The sequence below is a fragment of the Gastrolobium bilobum genome, unplaced genomic scaffold (genome assembly GCF_033153095.1).
Source record: "Gastrolobium bilobum isolate Gb01-03AN ecotype WA unplaced genomic scaffold, APGP_CSIRO_Gbil_v1 utg113960, whole genome shotgun sequence".
Classification (NCBI taxonomy): domain Eukaryota; kingdom Viridiplantae; phylum Streptophyta; class Magnoliopsida; order Fabales; family Fabaceae; genus Gastrolobium; species Gastrolobium bilobum.
The window spans coordinates 28,740-44,013 of NW_026898443.1; the positions used below are offsets into that span (position 1 = coordinate 28,740).

General features: G+C 36.7%; 1 protein-coding gene across 1 annotated transcript; it reads right to left on the minus strand.

Moving 5' to 3' along the window:
- Positions 1 to 13,578: 13,578 nt before the first annotated feature.
- On the minus strand, positions 13,579 to 14,991 carry LOC133316338 (uncharacterized). The gene has a single exon (XM_061518071.1). The coding sequence runs from the start codon at positions 14,989 to 14,991 to the stop codon at positions 13,579 to 13,581; it is 1,413 nt and encodes a 470-aa protein (XP_061374055.1).
- Between the last annotated feature and the right edge of the window lie 283 nt (positions 14,992 to 15,274).

Sequence of the window (15,274 nt, forward strand, 5' to 3'; positions counted from 1 at the left end):
AATTGTTTCATGAGCAAAGCATGTAATAAAATTTTTCGAAAATTAATCTCATATACATTAGTATATGGTTCGGCCATCAAGTGTAGATGGCTACATTCATGGTTTAAATTTTATGTTCTTTGAGAAAGAGTCAATAAAATTTGAGTTATATTAATGGTTGTATATAATTCGGCCAATTGAGAAATCTAAGAAAATTTTAATTTTAATTTTTTGTTTTGATGTTTAATTGTTAAATATCAAGACATATGTGAAAAACATATTATATGATAATATTTTGTACTTGTGAGTTGTCTAACATTTCAGGTGCAAAAGAGGAAGGGGATGGTCATGGTGCCCGAAGTTTAAATTTCGAATTTTAAAATTAATGTGTAATTTTTGCTCTTTAAATTAGAGTTGTAATTTGATTTTTAAATTTTGTATTTTAAATTTTGTCCCTCCAAAATATTTTGGAGTTTCTTTAATTGTAATTAGATAATTTAGGCTAGTGGCGTATAGACGACAAGAAGCCGTGGCTTGAGAAGCAAGATGGACAAAAGATCGAGCACCATGACTATCTCAAAATAAATTGTTTTATTTGCATGTATGTTTTGTACGACTAGCATGCATGAGATAGTGCATCACGATATGTATGCTTCATTGCTTATGACGTCTTGTATGCATGGATTGGACAAATCGCGTTTGTATGATTATTATGCACGTCCAATTTCGATTAGTCTAAACCGATAGATGTATGACATAGGTTACGACTAGCATGATAATATATTAATGCGTTTGATGAGACCTAATAAAATCCCTAAATAAAAGGAACCCTTAAAAGGAATAAATTATTAAGCATATGATTACCTCCCACCACCAATATTACTCGAACCACCTCTACATAGTGGTGCTCCACAACTCAGTTGGGACCCACTGTTTCGTTGAGTAAGAGTAGTATTAGAAGTGTTAGACACTTAGGGTGCTGGTTAATGCTTAACTGAGGCATAAGTTGCAGGCCCAGCCGGGCTTATGGGCTTAGGGTAATAATGCTAGGTTGGATGCATGAGATGCACCACTAAGTGACAAGGAGTTGTCAACCTAATGTTAAGAGAGGGTATGAGATACTGTTGATTAGGATCAACCCATTATTTAAATTAATCTTGCGGTCTCAGACGAGGGTTAAAATAAATAATCGCACTCTTAATCTCACTAAGGTAAAATCTAAAAGTAGATTAACCCTAAGTCAAATGGTAAGGGTCATTGACTTAGATAAAATAGTGGGAGGGACAATTTATTTAAAGTCTTTAATAAATTGTAACACGACAATATATTAATTAATCTTTCTTTACATTTTTTTTCAGTTTTTAGTATGACTAATCCACTTTCACTGCGCTCAATACTTGATACGAATAAACTGACCGGTTCAAACTTTATGGACTGGTATCGGAACCTGAGAATTGTTCTTAGGGCCCAAAAGATTGCCTACGTTCTTGATGGTTCATTACCCATATCTCCTAGGGAAGGGGAAGATGGGTTCGCGGAATATGATTTCAAGGCCCACAAACAACACATGGATGACGATACGATGGCAGTATGCATCATGTTGGCATCCATGTCGCCTGAACTGCAAAAGCAGCATGAGCATATGGATGCTCCCTCTATTGTCTTACATCTCAAGGAGTTGTATGACGTTAAAGGCAGGCATGAGAGGTATGAGGCCTCTAGAGAACTGTTCTCTTGCAAGATGTCTGAGAACATGTCTGTTAGCAGTCATGTTCTTAAGATAATCAGGCTGATTGAGAAGCTAAGAAATCTAGGCTTCTTGATGGATGCCGAACTGAGTAATGACTTAGTCCTGGCCTCACTTCCACCTTCCTTCAGTCAATTCATAATGAATTATAACATGCATGGGATGCTTGTGAGCTTGCCTGAATTGTTAAGTATGTTAACAACTGCTGAAGTGTCTATCAAGAAGGATAGGACACAAGCTCTTCTGATTGGTGGGCCTAGCAAGGCCAAGGGTAAGGGTAAGTGTAACGACCCGAAATTTAAAGAATTAAAATAAATGGAGTCGCCACCAATTTTATTTACTTTGGAAAAATTGGAAAACCTTTTATTGCAAACTGGTCTTTAAAATTATAGATCAAAGGTTCGGGAGTCTAATTATGCGCAGGGAAGGGTGGAAACTTAATCCCACTGCACCCCTGACACATCCGTTTAAAAACGGTTACCTTAAATTAATTGTGTGAATTATTAATAGCTTTTTTAAAAAAATATTTGCTTAATCCCTTAAAATAAATAAACATAATTATTTAGAAAATGAGAAGACTAAATTATTAAAATTTTATTTTAGCTTGACGGAAAGAGTTCCGCTCCGACGTATCCTCAGGTGCAGTGAGGAATTCAAAGCTACGTCGTTCTTTAAAAAATGCTCGTGTATTGATTGAATTTAATTTTTAAAAATAATTTTAAGGAAAATCATTGGAAAGTTTAGGCTTTGATAATTTGTATCGATTTCAATAATTTTTTATATTAGTATAAATTTTATAATATATTTTGAATCACCAAACCGTCACGGCTAAAATGATTCAAAAGAGTATGGGATCGACAAGCCGTCGCGGCTAAATTATCCCCTTTAAATGATTTTAAGGTTACCTTAATATATAAAAAATATATGATAATTTTAATGAGTTACGAATCATCAAGCCGTCACGGTTAAAATTATCCCTAACCAAACACATAGGATTAAACAAGCCGTCACGGCTAAATCACCCTTACGTGTAATTTTAATATTATTATATGTTTTAAAATTGATATGAAAATATGATAAATTTAATGAGTTTCAGATCATCAAGCCGTCACGGTTAAAATGATCTGGAATGAAACATAAGGGATTGAGAAGCCGTCACGGCTAAATTACCCCTTGTATTGTTATAAAGTTTATGATAAATTCTATTAAATTTTGAACCTTCAGTTATAATCCTTTTATTAAAATAAATTAAATTTTTTTTTACCTCCCAAGCTTTATACCAAATAATAACAACAGTGGCGGTATTTAAAACTGAGGTTGACATTGATTTGAACAAATAAATAGCCTTAGTCTAATGATCAAAAGAAGAATTTCAGTGACTATTATTTTAAATCAGTAGGCTTGTACAAATTAAACAGCAAACCAATTTTTATAGAAACCTTGTTAAAATGAAATTGCTTTTCACCATTTGTATTTTATGAAAGCATACATTAATATAAAAAAAAAACATCCTGATAAGAAATCATATATATATATATATATATATATATCAATCGTAGTGATTATCCTAATAAGAAAAAGAAAATGAGTTTTCTTATTATCTTTGTGTTCAAATAATGTAACTTCAGATTTTTATTTATATTTATTTACTTAAGCAAAGAAAGAAACCGTCTAGCTGAGGATAAAAGAAAACGCTAAAAACTAAACGTAAGATGAATATTGATGATAAAAGTCTAATCTGAAAGAGAAAAAAGAATAAAATAAACATAAATATCACTAAAGCCAACGTAAGATAAATGATGAAAAAAGTCTAATATGATAGAGAAAAGGGAATAAAATAAAAGTAAATATCATTAAATCCATGTGAACTCAGTTAGTAACACGATACCCCTGCATGACGTGACAAGTAATGAACAGCTGGGAGGTGATAAAAATGTAAGAAAATAAACGATAAAGAAAACAAATAAATCATAAAGATACCTCATTCCCAACGTCTAACCAAATAAATTCTCCTCTTCTTTTGAATACTGGAGATAGAGGTATGCCAATAGATGGGTACAACAAAATAGTGATGAGGTTTTGTGTAGATGATAGTGCAGCAAGAAATGGGAGCTATCACGCAGTGACCGGTAAATGGTGACCGATGGAGCTCGCAGCGGCGTAGCTTTCCGGCGACACAGATCGATGGCACAAGGGAGACGACAACTTTGGTGCAGTTGACGTCTTGTGGCAGTGTGGGTTTCTGGTGTCTTCCCACCTCTTTTCTCTTTGGTGTTTCTCCTGTGATGTCTTCTCTAAATTTTTTGTTTTCTAACTTATGGAAGCTCCCTTTCTCCTTCTGATGGTGTTTTTCTTTCAATACCTTTCACTACCATGGACTACAAACTCTTACTCTGATTTCATCTTTTCCTTTGCATGCTCTCTCCTTTTTTTTTCCTTTTTCTCCTCCCCCTTTTTGAACACCCAGAATCCCTTTTATATAGAGAACGATTTTTGTTCTCTTCTTATCGCCTCTTTCTCCTTTTCCTTTTTTTGTCGTTGTTGCTAGCAGCACCCTCCCTCTTTGTATTTCCTGTGCCACGCTTGTAAAATTTGTGTTGAAGCCTTTATCTTTTTCTCCTACTTTCTTGTCATGGCTTATTTAGGCTAAAACCCAAATCAACTCTGATTATTTTTCTCTCGGCGTACAGACAACTCTGATCCTCTTGTTGTATATGCAAGTAAGGTGTTTGTCTTCTTCAACAAAGATGTCGACAGAGGAAACTTGTAGCCATCTTCACTGAACATGTATTTTTCAACTTTCTGAAATTTCCTTTCTTGTGTTTATTACTTTTACTGGATAAGATAAGGATGGTGTCTATAAGCTGAATTTAGCAATTTTTACGGATGAGATTTACAGCTTTATCAGTGTTGAATTGGACAATTTTCACCACTGTTGCCCCACTATTATTCGGCACTTTACCGACCAACAAATGTCATATAATATTTCTCTATATTTTCCTGTGAATATGCTTGAAATCTATAGTGGAAAATAGATACATAAAATACCCATCGATTAGATTACTTTGGTTTTGTATTTTTTTTTTTTTTTAAAACACACACACAATAGGAAAAAAAATAAAATAAATTAAAATAAGAAGAAAAGAAAACTTAGAAGAATGGTAATGGTAGCATGAATACAAAATTTAGAGAACAAGGGTACAAATGCTTAAGTATCATCACGTACCAAAAAAAACATAGGGTTCAATGAATTTTACTTGAAGAACAAACGAGATAATAATAATTATTATTATTATTATTATTATAACCAAAAAATGGTGTTTACAGTAAGGGTAAGGAGCCTGCTAAAGGTGACTCCCTTAAGCCCAAAGGAAAATCCAAGAAGAAGAAGGGCAACAAGAAGGGTAAGAAAGCATCCAAGGACAAAGGCGATGCTGAGTGCTTCCATTGTGGCAAGAAAGGCCATTGGAAGAGGAATTGTCCAGACTACATGAAGAGTGTGAAGGACAAGAAGCATGGTGATGCTTCTGCCTCAGGTACTTTCATGATTGAGATAAATTATTCTTGTGCTAATTCGACTTCATTGGTATTGGATACCGGTTGTGGTTCTCATATCTGCAATATGTTGCAGGTGCTTAGGAGCCCAAGGAGATTGGAGAGAAACGAGGTGGATCTTCGCGTTGGCAATGGAGCAAGGGTTGCTGCTCATTATGTTGGAGATGCCGACCTTATTTTGCCTACGGGCCTTTTATTGCATTTGAATAATTGTCTTTATGTTTCGAACATTTCTAGAAACATTATTTCTATTTCTTGTTTAGAACAAGATGGTTTTACTTTTAGTATTAAGAATGGTACATTTTCTATCATTTTGAATGATGTTGTTTATGGTACTGCTTCATTAATAAATGGATTGTATGTTCTAGAAATGGGAACTGAAGTGCTCAATGTAGCTGTGAAACGACCTAGGATAGATAATCAATCTTATTTTTGGCATTGTAGGCTAGGGCACATAAACGAAACAAGATTGTCTAGGATGCATGCAGATGGATACCTAGATTCCATGGATTTGGAATCCTATGGACAATGTGAATCTTGTCTAGCTGGGAAAATGACTTGTCACAAGCCCAAGGGGCTTGAGAGTCATAGGGCTAGTGAGTTATTAGAACTCATTCACACTGATGTTTGTGGGACAATGTCTATAGAGGCTAGAGGAGGATACTCCTATTTCATTACCTTTACTGATGACAAATCAAGATTTGGGTACGTGTACCTAATGAGATATAAATCTGAAGCCTTTGAAAAGTTCAAGGAGTTTAGGAATGAAGTAGAGAAACAGCGTGGCAAGATGATTAAGACATTACGATCAGATCGTGGTGGTGAATATCTGAGCCATGAGTTTCAGGATTATCTGAGAGAAAATGGAATTCTCTCGCAGTTTACTGCACCTTACACACCACACCAAAATGGTGTCTCCGAAAGGAGAAATAGGACCTTGTTAGACATGGTCAGGTCTATGATGAGTGAGACTCAACTTCCAAAATCGTTTTGGGGATATGCCCTAGACACAGCGGCATACCTTCTAAATAGGGTACCGTCTAAATCTGTTCATACCACACCATATGAGATATGGAATGGTAAAAGACCCAACCTGAGTTACCTCAGGGTATGGGGATCGCCAACTTATGTCAAAGCGTTGGCATCAGACAAGCTTAGTGCTAAGAGTACTAAATGTTTATTTGTGCGGTATTCCAAAGGTACTAAGGGATACTACTTTTACTCCATGGATGAACACAAAGTGTTTGTGTCAAAGAATGCTGAGTTCCTTGAGAAGGATTTGATCTCTCAAGGAGCCAGTGGGAGTAAGATTGATCTTGAAGAAGTTCAAGAACCACATGAACAAATTGAGGAACCCAAGTCTGCTCCGCAGGCGACGTTCTCCAATGGAGAAGTAAACACACAACTCCGTAGGTCAACGAGGGGCATCCATCCACCTGAGAGGTATGGGTTTGTGATTGAGAATCAGCAAACCGTCGAGGATGATGAACCAAGTAACTACGAAGAGGCAGTCAAGGATGTTGACTCTTCTAGATGGCTTGAAGCCATGGAATCTGAAATGGATTCGATGTATCAAAACAAGGTATGGACCTTGGTTCCTAAACCGCAAGGAATAGTTCCTATTGGTAACAAATGGGTCTTTAAAAGAAAGACTGATGCAGATGGAAATGTTCAGACCTACAAAGCTAGGTTGGTTGCGAAAGGGTATCGTCAAAGACAAGGAGTTGACTATGATGAGACTTTCTCACCTGTTGCCATGATCAAATCTATTAGGATCATGCTTGCAATAGCGGCATATCACGACTATGAAATTTGGAAAATGGATGTCAAGACCGCCTTCTTGAATGGGTTCTTGAAGGAGGATGTGTACATGACACAACCTGAAGGCTTTGAAATCAAAGATCAGGAGCATATGGTATGCAAACTTCTAAGGTCGATATATGGGCTAAAGCAAGCATCAAGGAGTTGGAATATTCGTTTTGATGAAGTCGTTAAGAGTAACGGTTTTATCAAGAACGAGGATGAACCTTGTGTTTACAAGAAGGTTAGTGGGAGTAATGTCGTCTTCCTAGTACTTTATGTAGATGACATATTGTTAATAGGAAATGACATCCCCACATTACAAACAACGAAAGAGTGGGTTTCAAAAAGCTTCACCATGAAGGATTTGGGAGAGGCGGCCTTTATACTTGGTATAAAAATCTATAGAGATAGATCAAACAGGCTGCTGGGTTTATCTCAGTCCACTTATATTAACAAGATGCTAAAGAGGTTTAGCATGGAAGGGTCGAAAAGAGGTTTTGTTCCCGTCAGTCATGGGGTACATTTTTCAAAGGCCATGTGTCCTAAGTCACAGGATGAGAAGGATCGCATGAGTGGAATTTCATACGCTTCGGCTATTGGATCCATCATGTATGCCATGATATGTACAAGACCAGATGTCTCATATTCTTTAAGCATTACGAGCAGATACCAGTCGGACCCTGGAGAGGGTCACTGGACGGCAGTCAAGACCATCCTTAAGTACTTAAGAAGAACTAAGGATGTGTTTCTGGTCTATGGTGGGGTTGATGAGCTAACAGAGAAAGGGTTCACTGATGCCAGCTTTCAGAGTGACAAAGATGACTGCAAGTCACAGTCAGGGTTCGTATTCAACTTAAATTTGTGGGGCAGTATCTTGGAAGAGTTCCAAGCAGGAGACAACAGCAGATTCAACAACAAAAGCTGATTATATAGCTGCTTCAGAAGCGGCTAAGGAGGCCGTGTGGATCAAGAAGTCCATATCTGAACTTAGGGTGGTTCCAAGCGTGGATGAGCCCATACAGTTGCTGTGCGACAACACTGGAGCCATTGCGCAGTCAAAGGAACCTAGGTCTCATCAAAGATCTAAGCACGTGCTCCGCAGATATCACCTGATTAGAGAAATCATTGATAGGATGGATGTAAAGATGGATTATGTTCCCACAGATGATAACCTGGCCGATTCTCTGACAAAGGCTGTTTCTCAGAGAAAACATGATAGTCATTATGAGGCTTTGGGTATACGGCTTAGGTCTGATTGGCTCTAGGCCAAGTGGGAGCTTGTTAGTATATGGATGTCCTAGAGACAATCTTTTGATTAGATTAGGACATATGTAGACCTTTTATATTGTCGCAAATAAAAGCACTATTTATCCTGTTTCAGATTTTGTCTCAATATTACTATTAATATTTTGTCTCAATATTACTATTAATGTTTATTCCTAATTTTATGTTCCTAGTCTAGAGACACTGAGAATGGAGATCAGTGATCTCGGGTAAGACTAGCACGACCTATCTACTTGTATTTGGATGTAAGGTAGAGACCTCATGAGCTACAGATATGGAGATGTCTTAGCTAAAGTCGTGGGTGGACCTATAAGGGTATAGCTCGCACTGAACAGACCCACAAAGAGACTCTATGAGGAACTCTTACAGAGAGTATCATTAGAGTAGTCTCTTTATATTTGGGTATGTCTTTCGTGAGACCAGAAGTTATTACCTAGACTGTGTTCTAGAAGGCATTCTTTGATTGTTCACCTCGTCTGCTTGAAACATGGAGACTCATAGGTATACTGTTGGGCTTGTCCTGAAAGAACACAGGGCTAGGGTGATAAGCTGAAGGAATTCGTCAAATCTCTGTGAGAGATTAGGTTATCTGTAAACCGGAGAAATCGGGATGACATTTACAGGGACTCGGGCATCTATGCAAAGTAAAAGAGATCATGAGATGATCTGCCTTTAGAGTCTGTAAATTGAAGATTCCCTATTTCGAATAAAGCTTACCCTAAACCGCAGGGGTTGATACGCTTCCTTACCCTAGGTTTTATGGGAAGGTAACCGATACGAAAAGAAATATATACGGCAACAAAATATGTGTAATAGGATGATCAAGTCATTAATCTAACTAGTTCTGCATTTTAAATTAAGCGTGGCTTAATACGATAACATGATAACTGAAAGTTAAATGGCCTTGAAGGCCGAAGCATGTGAAATGGAAAAACAAAGAATTTCAAGCGGAACTACACATGCGTTCAAGACTCATGCTTTAAGACAACATGATGTTACCTTTGTTTGTGATTCAAACAGCAAGGAGATCATGTACCAAAAAAAAAAAAAAAATCAAGGAGATCACTGTCAGGTTTAAAGGGTTCAAACCCTCTAACGTTGATCCACATCACCCATGTCAAGATGCAAGAACTCTTCTTGTCAAGCCACCAATTGACCACCACAAAGAGGCTTGCTATGTGCTCAATAGGTGAAGAAGGAGGCTAGGTAAATGTGTTTAGAAGAGCGAAGTCTTCAGCATGAAAACTTCACAAGAGTGGGGAATGGATTGGAGTAGAATTGGCTAGGTCTTTTATTTGAAAACCTTAAGATGAACTTACCCCTAGTATGCGCATAAGAGAGTGAGAGAGTTAGAGAAATCAAATCAGAATTTTCACTTAAAAAACCAATGAAAGTGGCGCACAAGAGAGGAGAAAAAGGTGGAGTTGTTGCAATTCAAAATTCCCAAACACCTACCTTTGAATCCTCATGAGACTAGGTCTCTATCTAGTCAAGATTATGAACTAATGGTCATCATATGACCATCCTATTCATGCGCCCCATTCATCCCCAAAAGGGGTCCAGATACTTTGAGCTGTTGCATTCAAGTTTGAACCAACTAGCTCACTGATTCTCTCAACAACCAAATTTGATTGCAGCTTGTTTGTTTGAAAAAGATGACACTCATCTCCAACCAAAGTGGCGCCCCAAATCAGCCTTTGGAGATCTCCATAGATCTTCTCTTGATACAAGGAATTTGTTCCAACAAGATCTCATCTTATCCTTTTGTTATGAAACAACCTTTCATAGCCAATTCAAATTCGAATTCAAACATTTAAATTCAAATGTTCAAACACTTAAATTCTAAATTCAAATTCAAATTTCAAATTCAAATTCAAATTTCAAATTCAATTCAATTTCAAATTTGAAATTCAAAATTCAAAGTTCAGTTCATGAGACCGCGGCGGAGTGGAGCAGCCGCGACACGAAGTTCCTTACCTTAGCTGGATCTCGCTGGTGCCACCTAAACGGTAAGTAGGCGACAGATGTGTGACGTTTGGAGTTGTCGTTCGTGCACCTGTCCCCAATGGAAGAATGAGTGAAATTCAAAATTCAAAATTCAAATTCAAATTTCAAATTTCAAATTCAAAATTCAAATTTCAAATTTCAAATTCAAAATTCAAATTTCAAATTTCAAATTCAAAATTCAAATTTCAAATTCAAAATTCAAAATTTAAATATTTGATAATTAATTTAACCAATTAAATTAATTAGTAATGTCTTGGACCATCCAAGCCCATTAACCATGCCATGCGCCCTCTCCCTCTTAGGTGGGCTTCCAAACTTCATCTTGGGCTAACAACCATTATTAGGCCCAATACCTTTAATGCTAGATCATCATGACAACAAGGTGTTAGTGTGTGACCCATTAGGTCCAACATAGTCACTGACATAAATGGGCTTGGGCCCAATAAGCCCACAACTCATTTAATGACAACACAGAGCACTAGCAATGCTTTGTTGCCCCAGAGCTAGTTAGATTAATGACTTGATCATCCTATTACGCATATTTGGTTACCGTATATATTTCCTTTCGTCTCGGTTACCTTCCCATTAAACCAAGGGTAAGGAAACGTATCAACCCTTGCGGTTTAGGGTAAGCTTTATTCGAAATAAGGAATCTTCAATTTACTGACTCTAAAGGCAGATCATCTCATGATCTCTTTTACTATGCATAGATTCCCGAGTCCCTGTAAATGTCATCCTGATTTCTCCAGTTTACGGATAACCTAATCTCTCACAGAGATTTGATGAATTCCTTCAGCTTATCACTATAGCCCTGTGCTCTTTCAGGACAAGCCCAACAGTGTACCTATGAGTCTCCATGTTTCAGGCAGACGAGGTATACAGTCAAAGCATGCCTTCTAGAACACAGTCTAGGTAATAACTTCTGGTCTAAGGAAAGACATACCCAAATATAAAGAGACTACTCTAATGATACTCTCTGTGAGATTTCCTCATAGAGTCTCTTTGTAGGTCTGTTCAGTGCGAGCTATACCCTTATAGGTCCACCCACGACTTTAGCTAAGACATCTCCATTTCTGTAGCTCATGAGGTCTTTACCTTGCATCTGAATACAAGTAGATAAGTCGTGCTAGTATTACCCGAGATCACTGATCCCCACTCTCAGTGTCTCTAGACTAGGAACATAAAATTAGGAATAAACATCCGGTATCCATAAATCCTCATGATCATGATCTCATGACAGATACTTAAGAGATACCTATTTAATTCCAAGGGGTTTATCCAGTTTATTCATAATATATTAACAATAATATTGAGACTAAATATGAAACAGGATAAAGAGTGCTTATTATTAATTTGCGACAAAAAGGTCTAAATCTTATGTCCTTATTTAATCAAAAAGATTGTCTCTAGGACACCCATATACTAACAATAACAAACCGGGTATACACGGGGTGTTACACTTAGGCTTCTCCTAAAGCCATAAACCTTTAATCTAAGTGATTCTGACTTAGTTAACTCATTACACAAGTTCTTATTATTAATCAAGGGTTCAGAAACCCAATCTAAGCTTCTGTTCGGACAGAACTGGTCAACATACGAAATTTCCCAGAATATCCGGATACTTCACAGGGGCATATCCGGATATCACAAACCCCATATCCGGATATCATATCCAGATATTTCTCGACAGAATGCAATCTTTGCATTTTGCGAAGATATCCCTCCAAGACATCATTTTTAACACTTCTACACGTCCAAGCATGCATTTTTATACACCTTTACGTCAATGTTTATGTTGGCTAGTTAATCCTATCATTTTTCATGCCAAGACTTAACTTTAACAAGAAAACTCATGAACAAGGTTAAGAACATACCCCCAACAGCTCAAAGCAGAAAAAAGGTGTCTTGATGGTTTCTATACCACTCTACAATGCAGCAAACACATGGCTACGAAAATGAGCGTCAAGCTAGATCCTTTTTCTATCAAAGTGGCTTCTTGAAGCTTAAAATGTCAAGAAAATGGTTCTCACACCCTCAACAATGGAGTCAGCCCCTCAAACCTCCTCACACAGCAACTACCCTCAGAAAAACAAAAGCCGTTTTCGTGGAAGAGAAGGTAATGAAATGGTGAAGAGAAGTTGGCAGCCACAAACACCCACGCAGGAAACTAAAGGATTCGCCTAGGGCTTTGTGCAACCTTAGTATATATAGGTGCATTAAGTTTAATCCACTGTATTAGCACTAATAGCTTCGCAAATCGTTTTAATCTAAAACTTCAGATTCTGAACCTAGCCATTTTTCTAGGATTTGTCTTATTTTTATTATAATTTTTGCAGCACTTTGTCGGTATGCATTTTTACGTAGCCGATATAAGTTCTTACGTCAGTTCTCATTATTAAGACTCCAAACTTGATATACCAGTCCTAAATATTATTCTAGGAATATTCTTACACTTATTATAATTTTTCGGGATACTTCGTCGGTACGCATTTATACCGAGAAGCAGAATCAATATCTGCACTTTTCGTCCGAAAAGTGACTTTCAACGTTATTAAGCCCTTACTATAATTATTTAAGTCTTCTCATAATTATGTAAGGTCAATTATGGAATTCTTAGTCAAACTCATAATTAAATTATTTAAATTCCTAATATAACGGTGCAGGTTCTTACAGGTATTCATGGATTACATGAACCGTATTTTCCAGCCGTACTTGGATCGTTTTGTGATATGTTGTATGAAATGTTTTGATTCTGTTTTTGGGTTAAGAAAAGCTTGATCACTGTTAAATTTCATTTTTGGTTGAAGTTACTATCAGTGGCGGATCCAGGAATTTGAAGAATGGTAAGCACTCAAGTTCAAGTACATATATTTTAATAAGAAAAGTATATTACAATAAAAATAATTACAATGTCATTCTTCTAGGCTTTATTTTTTGGAATTCCATCATAATTGCCTCATTATCAATGCTATCAAATACATATTTCTCAATATATGGCACTAAACAATCATTCAACCATTCATCTCCAATCCGATTACGAAGTGCAGTCTTGATGTATTTCATAGCTGAAAATGCTCTTTCCACAGATGCAGTTGCTACGGGCAAAGTTAATGCTAACTTTACAAGTAAATAAACCAAAGGATACACAATATGTTTTTTCTTTTCAACCATCCTCTTGGCAAGATCAGCTATTCCTTGCAAATTCAAAAATCAGGATCACTTTGCATATCAAAAATATACGTGTCGAGCTGATATTCAAGCATGACAAAATCATTCAAATCAAAATCCGAAGGATAATAGCTAGCAAATTCACACAACTTATTCTTGTCAAATGCCGAGAAAGAGTTGGACGGATTTAAACACGCCATGCGTTCCAGCAAATTCGAGCTAACTTCACTAAAACGATCATCCAACTCTTGAAGTTGAGTATCTATCACTGCATAAAATATGTCAACCTTAAAGTGATGCAGATGAGTAATTGGTCCTCTACGTTTTGTTCTCCCTTGTAATGCAAGTACACTTTCCATATCAGGCATATCTATATCATGTTTTATACAAAAATCAGAAGTCCTCTTAAATAGATTATCCCACCCATTATCCCTCATATTCTGTAATAACACCTTTGAAACTTTTACAAGAGTCATAGCATTTACAATATCTTGATCTTTTCTTTGAAGTGTTTGTGACAACTCATTCGTTATTGCCAAGACCTTGATCATCAAGTTCAAAAGTAATACAAATTCAAAAGTTTGCATACGCATCATAAGGCTAGAGGCTTCAAACCTTTTTGCTTGCATAAGGGTTGTATCGTCTTTTATAATGTCTAGCACATCAAGCACTGGATCAAACAATGTACAAAGACTTACCAATGATCGGTAATGTGAGCTCCAACGTGTATCCCCTGGTCGTGACAAACTCATTTCTTGATTCAAGCCTCTCCCTGATTGAACATCACCGCTTGCAATACTTTTGACTATCTCATCAAATTGCTTTTCTCTCAAAATATCTGCTCTTTTGCAAGAAGCACCAACTGCATTACACAACAACGATATAAAATTATAGAAATCAGTCAAAGCGTAAACCTTTTTAGCACAAGCTACTAGAGCTAACTGAAGTTGATGTGCAAAGCAGTGAACATAGTAAGCAGAATTATTTTCAACTAAAATCAAGCTTTTCAGACCACTGAATTGACCACTCATATTGCTTGCGCCATCATAACCTTGACCTCGAATCTTTGTCAAGCTCAAGCCATTTTTGGCAAAACTTATCTCAATCGTTTCTTTAAGTGAACTAGTTGTAGTATCTGAAACATGAACAAGACCAAGAAAACGCTCAATAATGTCACCGTTGCAGTTCACATATCTTAAAACAATTGCCATCTGTTCTTTAATTGATATATCACGAGCTTCATCAACTAGTATAGAGAAGAAATTATCCCCAATATCTGAAATAATAGCTCTGGTAACTAAACTAGCAGCAACATTAGTAATATCTTTCTGAATTGAGGGAGCTATCATTTTGAGATTCTCTGGGGCATTATTCAAAGACACATTATTTACCTCCTCATTGCTTTCACAAAGGAATTTTACAAGCTCCACAAAATTTCCCTGATTCATTAAAGCATTTGTCTCATTATGTCTCCGGAAAGCCAAACCTTGTCATATGAGATATCGAATACATCGAATAGAACCATTCAGACGAATACGATAATCCTGTTTGGCTTTGTCAGAAATGCCAGACACAATAATGTCAATATGTTGATTTTGATTCATCAAATCTTTGGCAGCACTGAAACACAAGTTATGAATGCTTCTAACTTTCCCAATATGTTTAAAGAGCCGTTGTTTGTCCTTCTAATTGCTAAATCCTTCTCCTGTAAATAAATCATGACCAGCCCTT

Excerpts from the sequence above, each read along its gene's own strand:
- LOC133316338 (XM_061518071.1), bottom strand. The coding sequence starts at position 14,991 with ATGAATCAGGGAAATTTTGTGGAGCTTGTAAAATTCCTTTGTGAAAGC.